General features: G+C 43.8%; 1 protein-coding gene across 5 annotated transcripts in view; it reads left to right on the top strand.

Moving 5' to 3' along the window:
- ATG16L1 (autophagy related 16 like 1) overlaps positions 1-18,138 on the top strand; it is a 43,702-nt gene that overhangs the window by 847 nt on the left and 24,717 nt on the right. For all 5 annotated transcript variants that reach the window (XM_084846774.1, XM_084846772.1, XM_084846773.1 and 2 more), the window contains 6 exons: positions 887-980; positions 2,015-2,120; positions 2,921-2,994; positions 3,100-3,351; positions 4,417-4,482; positions 10,317-10,403. In XM_084846774.1, the coding sequence (XP_084702900.1) occupies positions 887-980; positions 2,015-2,120; positions 2,921-2,994; positions 3,100-3,351; positions 4,417-4,482; positions 10,317-10,403 (679 nt within the window). The remainder of the gene's footprint in view (positions 1-886; positions 981-2,014; positions 2,121-2,920; positions 2,995-3,099; positions 3,352-4,416; positions 4,483-10,316; positions 10,404-18,138) is intronic.

The raw sequence follows: 18,138 nt of genomic DNA, 5'->3' as shown, positions 1-18,138 counted from the left end.
AGACCAAGAGTGGGTAATTTGTGGCCTCCAGATGTTTTGGCCGACAATGCCAATCAGCCCCAGCTAACATGCCCAATGATCACAGGTGATGGGAATTGTGGGCCAAACCATCTGGAGGACCACAAGTTCCCCACCTCTGCTCTCAACAATGTTTTGTGCCTGTTACCTTTCCTTATTTCTGGAATCTGTTCACTGAGTGGCTTTTACTTAGCTGTGAATTCTGTGGGATTCTGACTTTGTCCTCACTGAAGTGTCCATGCAATGGACTGGTTCTTGTCAAGAGTAAGAATTAACAGTCTTCATATGATCAATGGGAACTTGGTCACTTTTTCATTCTTGTGCTTTATGGTTCCAAAATCTTTATCTGGCATCTCAAGTACTTGAGGAATTTGATATTTAATGACCCCTAAATTTGATTTTCTAGCTTTGGGCTGTACTCAGAATGGAATGTAGATCGATGCTTCTGTGAACAGGTTTCTAGGGAAGATAGAACTAATCAGAACAAGGGCATCTTATGTAAGTGAATTTATGCCAGAACAAATGTTGCCAGAGCACCATTGTTAAAAACAAACTTGTAATCAAATTATTGTGCAAGTGTGGCCTTATTTTGATAAATTGGGAAGGAATATTAGTATTCTTGCAAATAAAACTTGTCATCTGGGTGAGAATATCAATGTTTTCTGAGTCAGACGTGAAATAGCTAGGTTACTTTTAATGGCATTACTCATACAGGATCAAATGTTGCTCTGTATTCTTTCTGTTACACAGTTATTTCACACTACAAAGGCTATAATAACCGAAATATGATGATCTTATTACTGGGTTGTAACATTGATAGGAATCCCTTTTTTTGCCTTGTTTTTAATTGACCTTCTTGTTCTGTCAGATAACAAGCTGCTGGAGAAGTCAGACTTCCATACAGTGCTGGCTGACAAGCTACAGGTGGAAAAATATGACTTGCCAAGCCGGCATGAGATCAGGTATTTGCTGAGTCAATACTAGTGATGGTTACTGTGACTTTGGTGTTGTTTCCTTCCTACTAGCAATGTATGAGGACATTTTGGCTCTTCTGTGTAACGGTTGTTAACATCACTGCTAATAACTGATATCCTGTGCATGTTTTCTTGGAAGTAACTCCTCACTTCCATTGGGCTTACTCCCAAGTAAGTGTGCCTATTATTTCATCCCATGTGATATAAGTACTGCTGTTAGGGTGCAATCCTATGGGGATAGGCAGCCGCCTCCGAACTCAGAGGTGACCACCTATCCAATGCAGGGCAGGAGAAGCGCGTAGGGGATCTAGCTGTGGGAAGGCGGAGCAGGGGAAGCAGCTGCTGGACGACACATAGGATGTGTCGTATTGGCATTTCCACCTTCCCTGCCCTGAAACTCCCCCCCAGAACACCCCATTTTCACCACTCCTCTTCCGAGCGTGGGGCTATTCCGAGCTGCCTGCGAGGCAGCGCAGGAGACAGGGAGGTCGGTTCCTGGAAACTGATGTATCCTATGGCTGTCTAGCTGCTGACTAGCAGCCATAGGATTACTCCCTTAAAGCGTTAAAATCTGATATTTTAAAAAGTTTAGTCCGTAAGACTTTGAACAGGATAAGGTGTCTGTGTAGTGTGAGTGTGACAGGGGAATGGGTGTAGCTTGTTTTTCAAGCATTGATTTAGAGATCAATTCTTCTACAGCCAAAACTGTCACCAAAGTATATAAAGTCACAGTTGTACAGGGCATGTTAGTTTCTACAGGAAATATGTTCTTATGGAGATACAACGCTTTGCTTATGTGGTCTGAAGACTACATGAAAAGATTAAAAGAATAAAATTAAATAGCGATCAGTAAAAACATTACAAATAATGATGAGAATTCCTTAATGACATCTAAATGAAATTTCAGTGGAAAATGGATGCATGGAGATTATATTATTCCTTGAGCAGTAGTTTGAAATGCTATATGAATTAAAAAGAGAGAAACTCAGCATTTTCCCTTCTTATCCTCTGGAAAATTGCAGTCCGGGACATGATGGTGCAAGGAATGATGCTCACTTGCAAGAAATAGCCCAACTAAGAATTAAACACCAAGAGGAGCTGACAGAGCTGCACAAGAAACGTGGCGAGGTTCGGAACACATTTTCCATCAGTATGCACCATCTCAAGGGTGCTTTTTCGGAGTGGTATAATAGCTAATTATTAGTTTCTGTTTCCCATGGGATTCAGAAGCTTGAAAAGTGATCTCAAAAGGGGATTTTCATGTGTAGTAAACACTCTTGCAGCCTTGTTCATACTTTCATCCCTATTAAAATAGTCCACATTGCATTGTTACAGCCGCAAAGGAATGTGTGATATTTTCTTTCAGATGTATTTCTTCCATCCTATGTTTCATTTTGCTATTAGAAAGCTGGGAGATAGGTTGTGATTTCTGCCTCTCCCAAGCTTGTTCTGTGTTAACAAAGCATAACATAGACCAAAATTAAGTTGAAGCTTACTAACACGGTATAGGCATTTAACTGTCAAATATAAATAAAGCAGGCTTTTCTTATCGAAATAACTTTCAGATACATTGTGCTGTCATGGTTGATTTTTGGTCTTTGTGTTCCTTGATTATTTCATTTATTTCAGATAAGGTGTTTGTCTATCTGTTAACCTGTGTATGCTAATATTGTTCCAGTGACTGATAGTCATGAAATACCTCCTTAAGGAAAAGTACCTGAAAGACTGACAATTTGTTACAGCATAAGCTTTCATGGTCCACTTCAGGTGCATGAAATGTTATACTAAGTTGGCAGGTATATATCCACAGTGGTGTGTGCGCGGGGGAGGGGGGGGAGTAAGCAGTGAAGTCAAAGGGAAATGGAAGATGAAAAATACAGACTGATAAGAGCTTCTATCCTGCACTAACAGTTTTTTCCTCTTTGTAGTTGGCCCAATCTGTGATTGACCTGAACAACCAAATACAACAGAAGGACAAAGAGATGCAAATAAATAATACAAAGTGAGTAGAATCTATTTATTTACTGACATAATTTGATCTTGGTATTGAATGTCAGGCTCTCAGATTCTGGATGGATTCTCATTATATTGGTCACCTCTTTTGAAGGATTGCAGAATATTTGCAAAAGATTTCTGAATTAGAGACAGAGTGCCAGGATCTGCGCAACAAGCTACAAGATCTTGAACGAGCCAATCAGACTCTTAAGGATGAGTATGATGCTCTCCAGATCACCTTTACTGCTCTTGAGGAAAAACTAAGGAAAACTACTGAAGATAACCAAGAGTTGGTAACACGTTGGATGGCAGAGAAGGCTCAAGAAGCCAATCGGCTCAATGCAGAAAATGAGAAAGATTCAAGGTATGATACTGGCAGCATGTTCCAAGTAAATAATTTGAGAGTGGATGTGTGATAGAACCCCCCCCCCAAATTAATTCTTGTCCCTTTCTCTCCCCCCTTCCCCAAATTTAGTTCCTTCCTTGGGATGAACATACACATTTCAATAAGATTTTGAAGTGTTATGTCCATGTGTGGTATTTTCAGCCTTTGACCACTTCTTAATAAATACTGGCAAAGGGCATCTTTGAGATTCAAGTTAATCTGAAGGTAGAACAACTTAAAGCTGGTTCATACAATACAGCTTCTGTCCATTGAAGTGGTCCCAACTTTCCCTGATAACATGTTCGTTCATAATGTGAAGTAAACATAATGTGTAAACTGGTGGACTGAGTATATAGTTAGGCACAATTTCTGTGATGGAATTGGTGTTATGATAATGCAAATTGCTGCAGAGTAGATTCGCAATCCACCAGTTTCTATCCACATGAGTAGTCCTCATAAATATTCAGGTGGATAAAAAAAAGCTATTGTGTGAACTGCCCTTTGAAATGACTTCTAACATGGCCACCAAAATAATAACTCAAATAGTTATTTTAGTTAAGAAATGTAGTACCCTGAATTCTCTTGTGGCTTACAATAAAGCAATCTATAAGAAATACAAAACGGCATAAAACATTCCATACCAAGTATCATAACAGAGAGGAAAAGGCTTGGGCGAATAAAAATGTCCTCACCTGGCCCCGAAAATTCATGAGAGCCAGCCCCAGGTGAGCCTTCCTGGGATGGCATTCCAAGGGCAGTAGACAGGCTAGTCCAGAGATACAGAGACATTTACTGAAGCAACAAGTCTGCTAATTGGCTCTTCTACATGAGTGTGCTTAAGTCAAGAAGACCTTTGGGGCTTTTTTCTCTGTTTACTGTATTCTAACACTCTTGGAACAGTTTATACACTTCTTCATACACAGGGGATTGGACTTGATGGTCTGATAGGCCCCTTCCAACCCTACTATTCTATGATTCAAAGAACGCCAGCAAATTCTGACAGAGTTGACACAGGATTTCCTAGCGTTTTTGTTTCTCTTGTAGAAGACGACAAGCCAAGCTTCAGAAAGAACTAGCAGAAGCTGCAAAGGAGCCACTGCCAGTTGAACCGTATGTATTCCCTTGGCTAATTCTTCCCTCATGGCTATATGCTCCAATTCCAGTCAGAAAATGTGAACCCACAATAAGCAGTGCTTGCTTATTTAAATGCTAAATTTCTTCTAAATTTTGACTCTAGTATTCTGCACTTAAAATGTGCCATCAAGTGAATAAGTTTCTTAATTTTACCAGCAACAAGACAGAGGAAAACTATTCAAGTTCATAACTTTAGGCTGCAGTCCTACAGCCAGCCACAGGTCAGCTGAGTGTCCTTTGAAATGGGCATAGAAGTTGCTCCACCAGCGGATGGTGCCTACACCCTCAAAGGAGCTCCTGGCATGCCGGCAGAAAGCTCCACTGGCATAGATATACACCAGCAGTGTTCAGCTAGTGGGGTGGGTGGGTGTTGGGTGAGCCTTTATCCAAAGCCCCTTTGTACCCCTGACATGCCCCCCAAAAGGGCCAAGTGGCACAGTTCATTTTCCTCCTTTTGGTGTCAATGGGAAGGAAAGAGGGGGAAAAGTTCTCATGGGCAAGAACAAACTGAGTCCGCATCTTCTGTCCTGGCTGCGCCCAGTGGCATTAGCTTTGCCATGGATTCTCCTCCTTGCCCAATAGGTTGCCAGTGTTGTGCATCATGGTAATGGAGGGATGAGGTAGATTTGAGAGCGGGGTTGAACTGGGTGGGTAAAAGGCTGGAGTTATTGGGATGTGAATGTTAGAGAATGAGATGGGGTTTGGGGAACAAATGGGTTGTATTCAATGGTTGTTTCACCAGCAGGAAGGAACTGCTGGTGGAACAGATCTTCCCCTTCAGCCACTTCTTCGCCCCCCCCCCCCATCTGCTCCTGAGGGTTGGAAGGCCCTCTGGAGCAGATTTGGGGCACATGCAGGGGGCTACAGCAGGGAGGAGAGGACAGGGAAATTTCATCTGGCTTGTACAAGGGTTGGATCCAACCCAATGTTACTGTCAATGTGGCATGATTCCTGCCTTGGCAGCCAGAAGGGAAAGGTTCCACTACATCTGTTGCATTTTCTACCCTATCCACTGGCCAAATGCTTCTTGGTACACTTCCAAAGATGTAACTGGGGTTGACCTGGCAACCTACACCTCCCTCAGACCCCCCTGACCCCTAGCAAATCCATCTGGGCTATCCTTGCATGCTTAACATATAAAGTGGTGCATGTCTGGTAGGGCAAACACCTTGGCCTTCTCAAACGTCCTTGTGGAATTGAGCTTCCTGCTTTCTCTGGAAGTAACAAGCTGTTGTTGGCTGTGGCTGTACTCGGAGCAGCTTTTAAAAAATAAAATAAAATATTGCTTTTCTTTAAGGATAAAAATTACATATACTTGTACACATGGACTAATCAGTATTATGAGTGTGTAACTTTTCTGGACTAATTTGCCTGGATGTTTTTGAGGTTACCTTCTTGCAGGATCCAAGTTCACTTCCTTTCATTTTTCTTGGAGTTCACAGAAATCACATATAGTGAAATGCAGCAAAGTGTATGCGGGCTTAGCTGGAATTCCAAGGGTGAAAATGAACTAAACGTAATTTTACCTGGATGCTCAAGGCAGCTTACATTTAGACAAGTCATAGAATCATAGAATGGTAGGGTTGGAACAGGCCTATAAGACCATCAAGTCCAACCCCCTGCTCAATGCAGGAATCGAAGTCAGAGCATTCCCGACACATGGCTGTCCAGCCTCGTCTTGAATGCCTCCAGTGTGGGAGAGCCCACTACCTCCCTAGGTCATTGGTTCCATTGTCGTATTGCTCTAACAGTCAGGACATTTTTCCTGATGTTCAGCCAGAATCTGGCTTCCTGTAACTTGAGCCCATTATTCCGTGTCCTGCCCTCTGGGATGATCGAGAAGAGATCCCGGCCTTTCTCTCTGTGACAACCTTTCAAGTACTTGAAGAGCACTATCATATCTCCCCTCAGTTTTCTCTTCTCAAGGCTAAACATGCCTAGTTCTTTCAGTTTCTCCTCATAGGGCTTTGTTTCCAGTCCCCTGATCATCTTTGTTGCCCCCTCTCAACCCTCTTCAGCTTGTCTGTATCCTCCTTAGAGTGTGGTTCCCAGAACTGGACATAGTACTCCAGATGAGGCCTAATCGATGCTGAGGAAAGGGGAACTAGTACTTCCCAGGATTTGGAAGCGATGCTTCTATGAATGCAGCCCAAAATAGCATTTGCCTTTTTTGCAGCCACATCACATTGTTGGCTCATATTCAGCTTGTGACCTACAACAGTTCCAAGATCCTTCTCGCTTGCAGTGTTGTTGAGCCAAGTACCCCCATCTTGTAACTGTGCATTTGGTTTCTTTTTCCTAGATGCAGAACTTGGCATTTATCCCTATTACATTTCATTCTGTTTCTGCCCAGCACTCCAGTCTATCAAGATCAGTTTGAGTTTTGTTTCTGTCTTCCAAAGTATTAGCTATCCCGCCCAATTTTGTGTCATCTGCAAATTTGATCAGCATTCCCTGCACCTCCTCTTCCAAGTCATTAATAAAAATGTTGAAGAGCACTGGGCCCAGGACTGAGCCCAGCGGTACCCCACTCGTTACCTCTCCCCAGTTTGAGAAGGTCATCTGGTACTTCACCTGTCCTCCATGATTTCTCAAAGATAATAGACAGTAGTTCTGAGAGCTCCTCTGCCAGTTCCTTTATTACTCTAGGATGCAGTACATCTGGCCCTGGAGATTTGAACTCATTCAAAGTAATGAGGTGTTCCTTGACCATATGCCTATCCATCTCAAGCTGCAATCCTGCCCCTTCTGCCTGTACTTCACCTTTGCCAGGGGGGTTCGTAGACCCTCTTTTGGGAGAAGACTGAGCCAAAGTAGGAATTGAGCACTTCTGCCTTGTCTTTGTCATCTGTTATCATTTTGCCATCCTTATTTAATAGTTGAACCACCATTTCTTTCCTCTGTCTTTTACTATGCATGTATCTGAAGAAAACCTTTTTGTTGCTTTTAGCATCCTTCACTAACCTCAGCTCATTTTCAGCGTTAGCCTTCCTGACACCATCCCTGCAATGCTGTGCAACTTGCCTGTACTCTTCCTTTGTTGCTTGGCCTTCCTTCCACTTCCTGTATGTGTCCTTTTTTGTTTTCAGGTCATCTCTCAGCTTTTTGTGAAGCCACATTGGCTTCTTTGTTGTCTTCCACCTCTTTTTCTTGTTGGAATTGTTTGTAATTGTGCCTTTAGAATTTCCTTTTTTAAAAACTCCCACCCATCTTGGACTCCTTTTCTCGTCAGAGTTGCTTGCCATGGGACCTTATCACGGTTCTGAGTTTATTAAAATCGGCTTTCCTAAAATCCAGGGTACGTGTTTGGCTACGCTTGGCTTTTGCTTCCTTTAGAACTAAGAACTCAAGTATAACATGGTTGCTTTCCCCCAGAGTTCCTGTAACTGCTACTTGATCCACTAAGTCATGTCTGTTTGTTGGGATCAAGTCAAGGATAGCTGATCCTCTAGTTCCTTCCTCTACTTTCTGTAGGAGGAAGTTATCCACCACACAAGTCAGGAATTTCCTGGAGGGGCCATGTTTTGCAGAATTTGTCTCCCAACAAATATTGGGGAAATTGAGGTCTCCCATTACTACTATATCATGCTTCCTTGAAGCATGGGCAATTTGCTTTTCGAAAGTTTCATCCTTGTCTTCTCCTTGTTTGGGTGGCCAGTAGTAGACTCTGACCACCACGTTCCTTTTATTCTTTGCTCCATTTATTTTAACCCAGATGCTCTCGATGGGGCTACCCAGCTCATCCTCCTGTATTTCTCTGCAGAAATATGTATTTTAACATATAGTGCAACCCCACCTCCCATTCTGTTCCTCCTGTTCTTTTTGAACAAGTTATATTGTTCAATTGCTGTATTCCAGTCATGAGAGTCCAAGTCTCCACCAAGTCTCAGTTACACCTATCAAGTCATAATTTTCCTCCTATATTAAGAGTTCAAGTTCATTCTGTTTGTTTCCCATACACTGGGCATTAGTATATAGACATTGAAGACCATGTGCTTCATAGTCTGGCTTTCTTCCTACATGTGTCTGAAGACTATTATCGGGCGCTATTAGGGCTGTTCTCTCTGTTGTGGTGCATGAGCCTTCGTCCATTGTTACCCCCAACTTTGTCTCCCTTCCCCATAGGATTCAGTTTACAGCCCTTCTGATAAAGTTCTTCATGCTGTGGCCAAACACATTCTTCCCAGCCTTTGTGGGGTGCAACCCATCCCTTGCCAACAGTCCATCATCCAGGAAGTATAGCCCATGGTCCCAGAATCCAAATCTCTCTCGTCGGCACCACCTTCGTAGCCAGTCATTCACCCGGAGTATTTTTCGTTCCCTTTCTATCCCTCTTCTAACTACTGGAAGGATGGATGAGAAAACTATCTGGGCCCCCAAGTTCTTGAGTTTCCTTCCCAAAGCTTCGAAGTCTGACGTGATTTCTTTGTAGCTTTGCTTGGCGGTATCATTTGTTCCCACATAGATGAGAAGAAAGGGATACCTGTCAGTGGGCTTTATGAGTGCAGGCAACCTTTCATTCACGTCTCTAATCTGTCCTCCCGGGAGACAGCATACCTGGTGAGTCCACGGGTCTTCAACATACTTGGGTCTCAATCCCATGCAGTCTCCCACTACTACTACTCTTATCTTCTTGTTGTTGTAGGCCTTGGTTTCATCACCTCTGCTTGACTGACCTTCAGCCTCTTGCTCGCTCTCATGCAGGTTCCCCTGTAATTCTTCCTCTGCAGGCTGTCCTCCAGTCTCATCCTCAAGTACCTGGAAATGGTTCCATAGTTCCACTGCTTCCACTGGTGTAGAATGGCTTCTAGTTCTTCTGCTCCTAACTGTTACCCTTTTCCAAGGAGTATCCTCTACTGCATTTTTCCTCACCTCAGCATTTCTCTCTTCTGGCTCAGCGCGCTGTTGCTGTTCAAGCTTCTGTTCTTCACTATGCTGCTGTAGTTCCACCATTCTGTCCAAGAACTCTTCGTGTTCTCTTATTCCCTGGAGGGTCGACAGTCGCTGCTGCAGTCCTCTTACTTTTTCCTCTAGCAGTGTGATCAACTTGCACTTGTTGCAGGTGTAGGCCATGTTGTTCTCAGGCAGGAAAACAAACACTGCACGTACCTTGCAGGTCACCACCACTGGAGAGTCTTGTCCTTCCATAGTCTCTTTTCCCTTTTTGTGTCTAGCTTTCTGATTGTTCTAGAGTAGCCTGTGCCTGGTCCTCTACTCACTGGAGGTTAAAAACAGAGTCCCACTGGTATGGAAGTGTGTGTTACAAGAAAAATAAAGTGTGTGTGTGTGTGTGTGTGTGTGTGTGTATATATATATATATATATTTATTTTAATGTCAGGGACCTCCCCAGCCAAACTCCATTGGCCAGCTCCTCTTTGCTCTCTCTGTTCGTGTGCTCTGATCGCTCGCTCTCTGGGAGCTTCCTTGCCTCTATAGTCTCTAGACCAGCTGGAGCAGCTTCCTCTGCTCTACTCAGCTGGGAGGCGGGAAACAGACTGAAACTTCCTGCCCACACAGTCAAATCAATGCTCTATAATAAAAATCAAGAAGTGATTAAAAATTAAAAAAGCAAATAAAGCATCAGTGGCATACCCATTCCTATTGAGCTAACATCCCATAATCTTTTGGTGCTGTGCTCAGAGGGAAGATGGTGAAATTCTGTGGTTGAAATAGTGCAGAATTCCCCTTTGGCTGTATAGGAAAGCAACTTATGAATTCTGTTAAGATCGGAGGGAGCTGCTATGACAAAATGCCTCAGTCATTCACATCTCAAATTATTCAAAAGAAGGTATGATCTGTCCTTCCCCAGGGATGATGATATTGAAGTGCTGACAGATGAAACCTCTGATCCTGCTGAGGATACCTCTCCAGTGCGTCCTGTCATCCGGACAGCCAGGTAAGAACCAGGGGGAGAGATGAGTGGTAACCTTTTTCCAAAGAAGTTCATGAAAGATTTGAAAAGGCAGGTGGGAGGGAGGACTTATAGCTATCCTTAATGTCACAAAAATTTAAGAATTCCCGCTGTTGTGTCTTCAAAAGGAAAACACCTTGAGAAAAATACTTTTTTCCCCCGTGTAGATGTACTTATAAATTTATTGATAACAAATGTAGGTGGAGGAGACAACTTACCAGTTATACTTACCAACCCTACCTGTTGAAATGAGATGGCAGTTGCATGACTGTTGCATGCTCCCGTTCATTTAAGTGGGATTTAAGCAGGAGAAGGGCCGGTGAATTATTCAAGATTTCACTAGCTATGGAGTCCTGTGGGGTTTGGATTTTTAGCATGGGGAAGACCTCACTATTTCCACTACCTTTTTTTGAGAGAGAGCACTTTTACAGTATCATTATACTTGAATATAAGCATTTCAGAACTCTCATTTGCTGCTCACTGCGTAGTTCTCACAAGTAAGCAGAGACTATGCAGTGCTTGCCCCTCTTCCCACAATTCCCTTCTGCCAAGACAGTGCTTTTTCCTAGAATCAGAAGGGGTACAACAAGGCTAATGCAGCCAAGACTAAGAGCTGTAACGATCCCAGATCTATGGTGCTCTTCCAGTTCAGAAAAGGCATGATGTAGTGCTGTTGCAGACTATTCTTCTCTTGACTGAAAGGACCACAGCACACCCATCCCAGTTGCCTCTTGCAGCTTCCGAGAACAGGCTCACCTTAAGTATTCGAAAGACTGGACTGGTAGAGGCTGAACCTTTGCAAATGCCACCATAATTAACAATAAAAATGGCATATGAAGCTGTCTCCTCCTGAGTCAGGCCATTGGCCTGTATGTCTCAGTATTGTCTGCCGTGACTGGCAATGGCTCTCCAGGGTTATAGACCGACATATCTCCCAGCCCTACCTGGAGATGCTGGGGATTGAACCTGGGACTTCCTGCATGCTGTGAAGGTAGGCCTGACTAGGCCTTGTAAGTATTTGGTTCAAGCAAGGTGCTTGATGGGACTGAGAGAGTGTGTAAGTGTCTGACAATGAGAAGGTAGTAGTAACTTCTTATCCCTAAAGATAAGAATGCATCTGTGCTGATAAGGCTGTTGAGCTAAATTAGCTCTTGAGCAGGCATTTGTTCTCCAATGACAGCCTGTGTAAATGCATCCTGTTTTCTGTATTTGGGGAGACTCAGTTTAAGCTGACTCTCCCACAGCTGTGCCCCGTGCTTTAATAAATTCCTGACTGTTCAACCTAACCTGCCTTGGATATTGCCTTAACAAATTTGGTGCTGTGACTCGGATCCCAAACACTGAGGAGAATCGAACCAATTTGGGCCCCCACTCACTGAACATCCCAGAACCGTGCACCCAGGTAAGAGACCTTTTGAAATCTCTAAGTCTGGGACTCAGTGTGGGGCTCCTTGGCTGACAGGATACCGCCTTTAAAGAGACAGTAAATTAAGTACTTGGTAAAGGGTTTTTTTTAGTCAAGGAGGTCTGTGATTATGGCGAATGAGAGTTGCCTTGTGTGAACTGAGGAAAAGGACTGAATGAGAGTTGCCTTGTGTGAATTGAGGTAAAAAGGACCAGGACAAATTCTGAAACTGTGTGCAGCCGCCCCAAGACTCTGCCTGTTGTGAGGTTCGAAAGCAAGAGTGCACCGGGGAAGAATAGTCGCTGGAATCTTGTGTGAGTGAGCTTTCGACCCTCATTCCATGGTATATGCTGGCCTGCAAGGCACGGACACCCAAAATAAGCCATTTCTGAATGAACAGAGATTGCAGTGAGTGATCAAACCCTTTCCTTCACTCTCTGCCATGGTATGAGCTCCCTGGACCGTGAGTGACTGATTGTGCCTCCAGTTCAGTGAGAGTTGGTCTCTGACTGTACCTCAGAATTCGGCAGTGCCTTTCTTTTACTGCAACCTGTGGAGACCCCCTGATCGTTTTCCTATGTGCCCTCGTGTAAATTGAGGATGGGGTCGGACTCTTCCAAAGAAATCCCGCAGCCCCCCACAATGTACATGTACAGGAATCACAAACCTAAGACAACTGGAATTTGACCCATCCAAATAATTTCCCTGGGTTGGGACCTTTGGACAGCATTGTGCCTTTAAGGGGAGCCTTGGAATCTCGGGGGCCTCAAGGTAGCACAGGGTCAATGGGAATGCATTCTTTTATTGGTATGCTGGGACGTCAAAGAGGTCACCTAAGTCCCAGGCAGCAGAGCCTTAAGGACTCCTAAAAACTGAATGACCTGATCAAATTTTGAAACATTGGAGAAGAGAGCCAGAAATTTAGAGAAGAACTGCAAACAGTGATCACTTGTGTTAAGGAAATATCCAAGTTAAGTTAGGTTGAACAGTCAGGAATTTATTAAAGCACAGACACAGCTGTGGCAGAGTCAGTCAAAACTGAGTCTCCCCGAATACAAAAAACAGGATGCATTTACACAGACTGCTAGTTGCAGAACAAAGAAAATACACTACGCATGCTCAAGAGCTAATTTAGCTCCCCAAATGTCTTATCGGTGCACCTGCACTCTTACCTTTAAGGATGAGCTACTTTGTTAGATAGGAATTTCCTGCTTATAATGAGAAATTGACAATTACCTTCACATGGTCAGACCCATAGACATCCCATCAGGCACTGTGCCCGAACCAAGCTATTTACCAGGCCTAGTCCGCCCTACCTTCACAATCCCCCATTTGAGCCTATCAGGCTCACCATCTATGCTTGCATTGTTACCCGTTGCTCAATCTCTTTATCTCTCTCTTTCTCTTCTTTCCACATCTCTCTATGCATTCTACTGACCATTTGGTGCAATTTAGCTTTATGTATAGATGTAGTAGTAGATTTAATGCAACATTTAATCAAAGTAACATTACCTGAAACGAAACAATACAAACAACAATTATGCCTATTACATTGCACATCTTGCTAGGTGGCTGTTTCTGGTAGATCTAGGTAATAGGGTTTAATCATTCTAGTCTCATTTAGCGGGATTTGGATCATTGGTATGCCTCTGTGGGCATGGACCGGCACATGGCTGCAGATCCAGCAGTTGGATACACTGAAGTCCACTTGAATCTGGTTCTCTACTTTCAGGCAGCTGAAGATGCCAAGCAGCAGCAGGATGCAGGTGGGCCACACTGTGAGAAAGTATCTTTGGTAAAAGCTGAGACAACTCTTCACTAACAGGAACTAGGCTCACTGCCAGGCTTATGCTCACCTTGCCAGCAGGCGCTTGGCTCACTACCAGTCCCTCAGAGGTGGCTATTCTGTCACTCAGAGGAGGCCGAAGTGCCGAAGGCCTAAGAAAATCACGCACAGTAGCAAGAAAAGGGCAACAGGCCAGCACCTTGATGGCAACAAGAGATGTTCTTCTCTTTCGGGTCCAAAATGACCCAGAGGGCTGATGAACTCCATGGTAGGGCACATCTAGCATTGTCTGGTTCTGGGGCATGTCATCTCCAGGGGGCAACACCTTGCAGTAGGATGCGGGGATCCAGGCAGGCATTCCTTGCAGCTTCATGGCGATGTGGGTGGTCAACAGCGCCTGATGGGGTCCTTTCTAGTGAGGCTCAAGGGAAGACTTCTTCTGGTGGACTTTGATGTGACCCAATTTCCAGACTGCAGGTTGTGACACTGCGTCGTAGGAATGTCTGGAAGCGCTTTTTAAACCTGTGGATGGAAACCCTTCACACACTTCATTAATGCCTGGCAATAGTTCAACACAGTCTCATCACTTAAATGCAAGTTAGTAAGACGTGCTTTAGCAGGTGCTGAAGATGGGAGTCTCGTGAGTCTTCCCATAAGAATCTCATGGGGACTAAGTCCAGTCTGTTGGTACAAAGTGGCATGTATGCTCATTGGGTCCAACGGTAGACCATCTGGCCACTTAAGCCTGTTTCCATACAGATTTTAGCTATTTTATTCTTGAGCTTTCCATTCTTTCTTTGTACTGCTCCTGCAGATTGGGGATGGTGTGGGCAAGCGTCTGTACATGTTGTTGAATCTGCAGGGCTTTGCATGCACAGCTACTGATACATATTTAAAAGAACCACATTTCTACATCTCAAGGAAATCTATTTGTATGTTCACAAATGGGCTTCAAGGTAGGGGTGTGTGTGTGTGTGTGTGTGTGTGTGTGTGTGTGTGTTGCTCTCTTAGTCTTTATAGATTTACCCACTTTGTGAGCCAGACAACCAGGGCGGGCATGGCAGTAATGCTGGACTACTATACAAAAATTTGGAGCAAACCAGTCTTTCTGAATTGTATCGCTCTTTTGTGTGAAAGAACGATTTATTGATGGAAAATGGATGCAGAGAAAGTAAAAGAAAGCTTACATGTCCCTTAACTCTTAGGTCTGTCACTCTGGTTCCCAGGGGAGTGACGGGGCAAGGTCCTTCCTGTCTGGTTATCTGAGCAGGTGGTGCACCTTTCCCCTCTCAGACGAGAACCGGTAACATGCTAATTTGTTCAGGATTTTGTAGAGCAAATGTGATTAAGTTAGAAAACTGTCAGAAATTGCACATGCTGCTCGCTCTGCTTTACCAAGGGCTTTCTCTTTTGGCAGCAAAATACGTTTCTCAGAGTACGGAAAGAAGCATCCCTTATCAGTTACAAGGTACACAGTGTAAGGAGCGACTACTGTGCACTGCTTTAGCTTCTGTTCGCAGGAAAAAGCATGGCCTTTGCTCAACTATAAGAGCAAACTCTAAAATCATTAAAATTGCCGACTTTCTAGCAAATCAATGTACTTGTGCTATCAAACACTGCATTAAATACTGCATATGATTCTGGGCAAATTCACAACTGACTGCCCGCCATTAGGAACATAGGAAGCTGCCTCCTACTGAGTCAGAACATTGGTCCATTTAGCCCAGTGTTGTCGATACTGACTGGCAGCAGCTCTCAAGGATTTCAGGTAGGATTCTTTCCTTGCCCTATCTGGAGAAACCGGGGATCAAGCTGGGGACGTTCTGCATGCAAAGCATGTGCTCTATCACACTTAGCTATGTCCCCTCCCACTGAGCTATGGCCCCTTCCTTCTGAAACCAAATCCAAAGCACTCTACCCCTTGAATTGTCACAGATTCCATATGCAGTTGTCCATTCAACAACTAAAACAAATCATATATCCTTAAGCTTGCTAGGCTACATACAAAGCCAAAGAAAAAGCAAGAAAATAACCATGACCAATACAATGGGATAAAGCATGATACATAGGATTTCAAATCCACTGTTACCTCTGTACAAATATATCCTACCAGTGACTTTCAATAAAGGTTCATGCTTTCTTAGATCACTTTAAAAATCTCATTCTCATAGGGACAGCACGATGCCAGCACTTGCAGCATCCCTCAACAAACATTCAGTTTAGCTTGCATTTTCTTCTTTGAGAAATAACACTTAACTGGTACACACAGAAGGTTGGGCCTAAGCTGCAAAACATGTTCAAACACATTAGCCAATACATAACAATACAGTTCGCCCCTACCTGACACTCACTTCTCATTGCTAGTCACATTGGCAGACAGTGCATCTTGATCTTTGCACGGGAGAAGTAGCTGCAATTGTGGCTTTCAGGTGGCATGTAAGACCATCTGTCCAGCTGACCCAAAAGACTGGCATTTGATGACTAAGTGGAATAAGAAATTTTACACCCCACATGGCAGGAGCCATAGGCACAAATACAGATATAAAGACTTCTCTCTAAAGCAAATCAAAAACAAAGTTACTGAGTACGCTGAACACATCATTTGCGTTTAGGCAACTTGCCTGATCTAAATCATTGTGGCACATTCACCCCAGGGAATGACTCAATCGGTTCTAACCTTCCCATCTGCTACTACAAGGTGGGCAAGAAGGATCATGGACGCTACCAGGCAGCTATCCAGGAAGCACCACAAATGGTCAGTGTACTGAAAACAACCAGCCAGTCTCCACTTTCCTTTTTCAACATTTGGTCCTGACTTTGGAGTTGTGCAACATCTTCAGAAGTTGCCATGGGAGACTGGTTTATTGCTGAAAGGAATAAGGCAGTAGCCCTAATGGGGGCAAAAAGTTCTGCCATTTGAGAAGTACAGTTAGGCAAAATATTTTGTTCTATTTCAGTATGGGAAATACAGACAATGTATCCCTTCACCATTTCTTTGACAAGACCCTTCTACAAGATACACATTACATTAGTCAGTGGCTTACCTGACGAGTCTGGAAATGGCTTTGCTAGGCGCTCAGCCATTTCCAAGCAATCGTAAGGGATAGCTACAGAAGGATCAGGCTGTGAAGAAGCAGGATTTAGAGTGGAGCAATGTTGCACTGTAGTATGACTGCTAGAGAGAAACAAAATTTCATACCTGGTGACACGTGATTGACGTAGGTGATGAGTCCTTGTCTCAAGTAAAAGAGCTGCCACTGAGTGAGGCACACAAAGAGTTAAAGGAGAACTTAACACAATATTTCAGAAGCTTGAACAAAGAGGGCAGTGGCTGCAACTGCTTGCAAACAGAGAAAATCCTGTGTCTACAGAATCAAGGAAAGAACTGTAATATGCTCCTGGTCCATTCTTATTTCCATGCTTTTGGGTAACCACACTAAGAGTACAAGTAGAGCAGTGGAAGCAGATTCAGCTTCGGAAGACCAGGGAAGTGGCTCAGGAATGTCTAAATATACTCTGTCCAGGGAACAAAGATAGTGCAGCCAAGTTTACCCAAAAGGTTTCTGGTGAAAATAGGAAGAAAGCGGCATTAATGAAGTTACAAACCTCTTGACTGTCTTAGAAGTTCAAGGGGGGCAGGGGGAGGAAGTGGCTGGGATGTGTAAAGTGTTTCCATTGGCTGGCCAGGCACATTTTTCCAATGCCCAACTTGCCCCCCCTCCCCAAGTGGCAGCAATGCCAGAATATTTTTCAAAAACATCTTTTAGATGAACCATATAGTCTGCCAGAGCCTCATTTCAGTTTTGTTTACAGTTGTTGATTTTAGCCTAATCAGTTTTTTGCAGCCAAATTTCAGGGATTCTCCTAGGAGCCTGATGCGTGCTTGGTCTAAAGTATCAAGATCAGCTGGTTCTTTATTTGGTCACTTTGCTTTTTCATTTAATCTATTGCGCACTTCTTGGGGCAAAATAACTCTCATGATTTGGTTCCTGCCCACCTAATTAGGATTATAAAAAAGGATCACTGTTTGTAATTCTTCTCTAAATTTCTGGGGCTCTTCTCTGGTGTTTCAAAATGGGACCTGATCTCTCAGTTTTTCTTGAGAGTCCTTAAGATTCCTCTCCCTGGGACTTGGGTGACTTCTTTGACGTCTCAGCGTACCAATCAAAGATTGTATTCCTGTTGACCCTGTGCCACCTTGGAACCCCGAGATTCCAAGGCTCCCCTTAAAGGCACAATTCTGTCCAAATCAAAGGTCCCAACCCAGGGAAATTGTTTGGATGGGTCAAATTCTATTTGTCCAAAACTGGCAAGTCTTACGGCTGTGATTCCTGTACATGTACATTGCAGGCGTCCCTCTGGGGGGATGCGGAATTTCTTTGGAAGAATCCGACCCCATCCTCAGTTTACACAGGGGCACATAGGAGAATGATCAGGGGGTCTCCACATATCGCGAGAAACGAAAGGCACTGCCAAATGCCGAAGTACAGTCAGAGACCAACTCTCACTGAACTGGAGGCACAATCATT

The sequence above is a fragment of the Heloderma suspectum genome, chromosome 3 (genome assembly GCF_057233095.1).
Source record: "Heloderma suspectum isolate Gila_16-S chromosome 3, 16-S_ref, whole genome shotgun sequence".
In the NCBI taxonomy this organism is placed as follows: domain Eukaryota; kingdom Metazoa; phylum Chordata; class Lepidosauria; order Squamata; family Helodermatidae; genus Heloderma; species Heloderma suspectum.
This window is presented reverse-complemented; position numbering and strand designations above follow the sequence as displayed.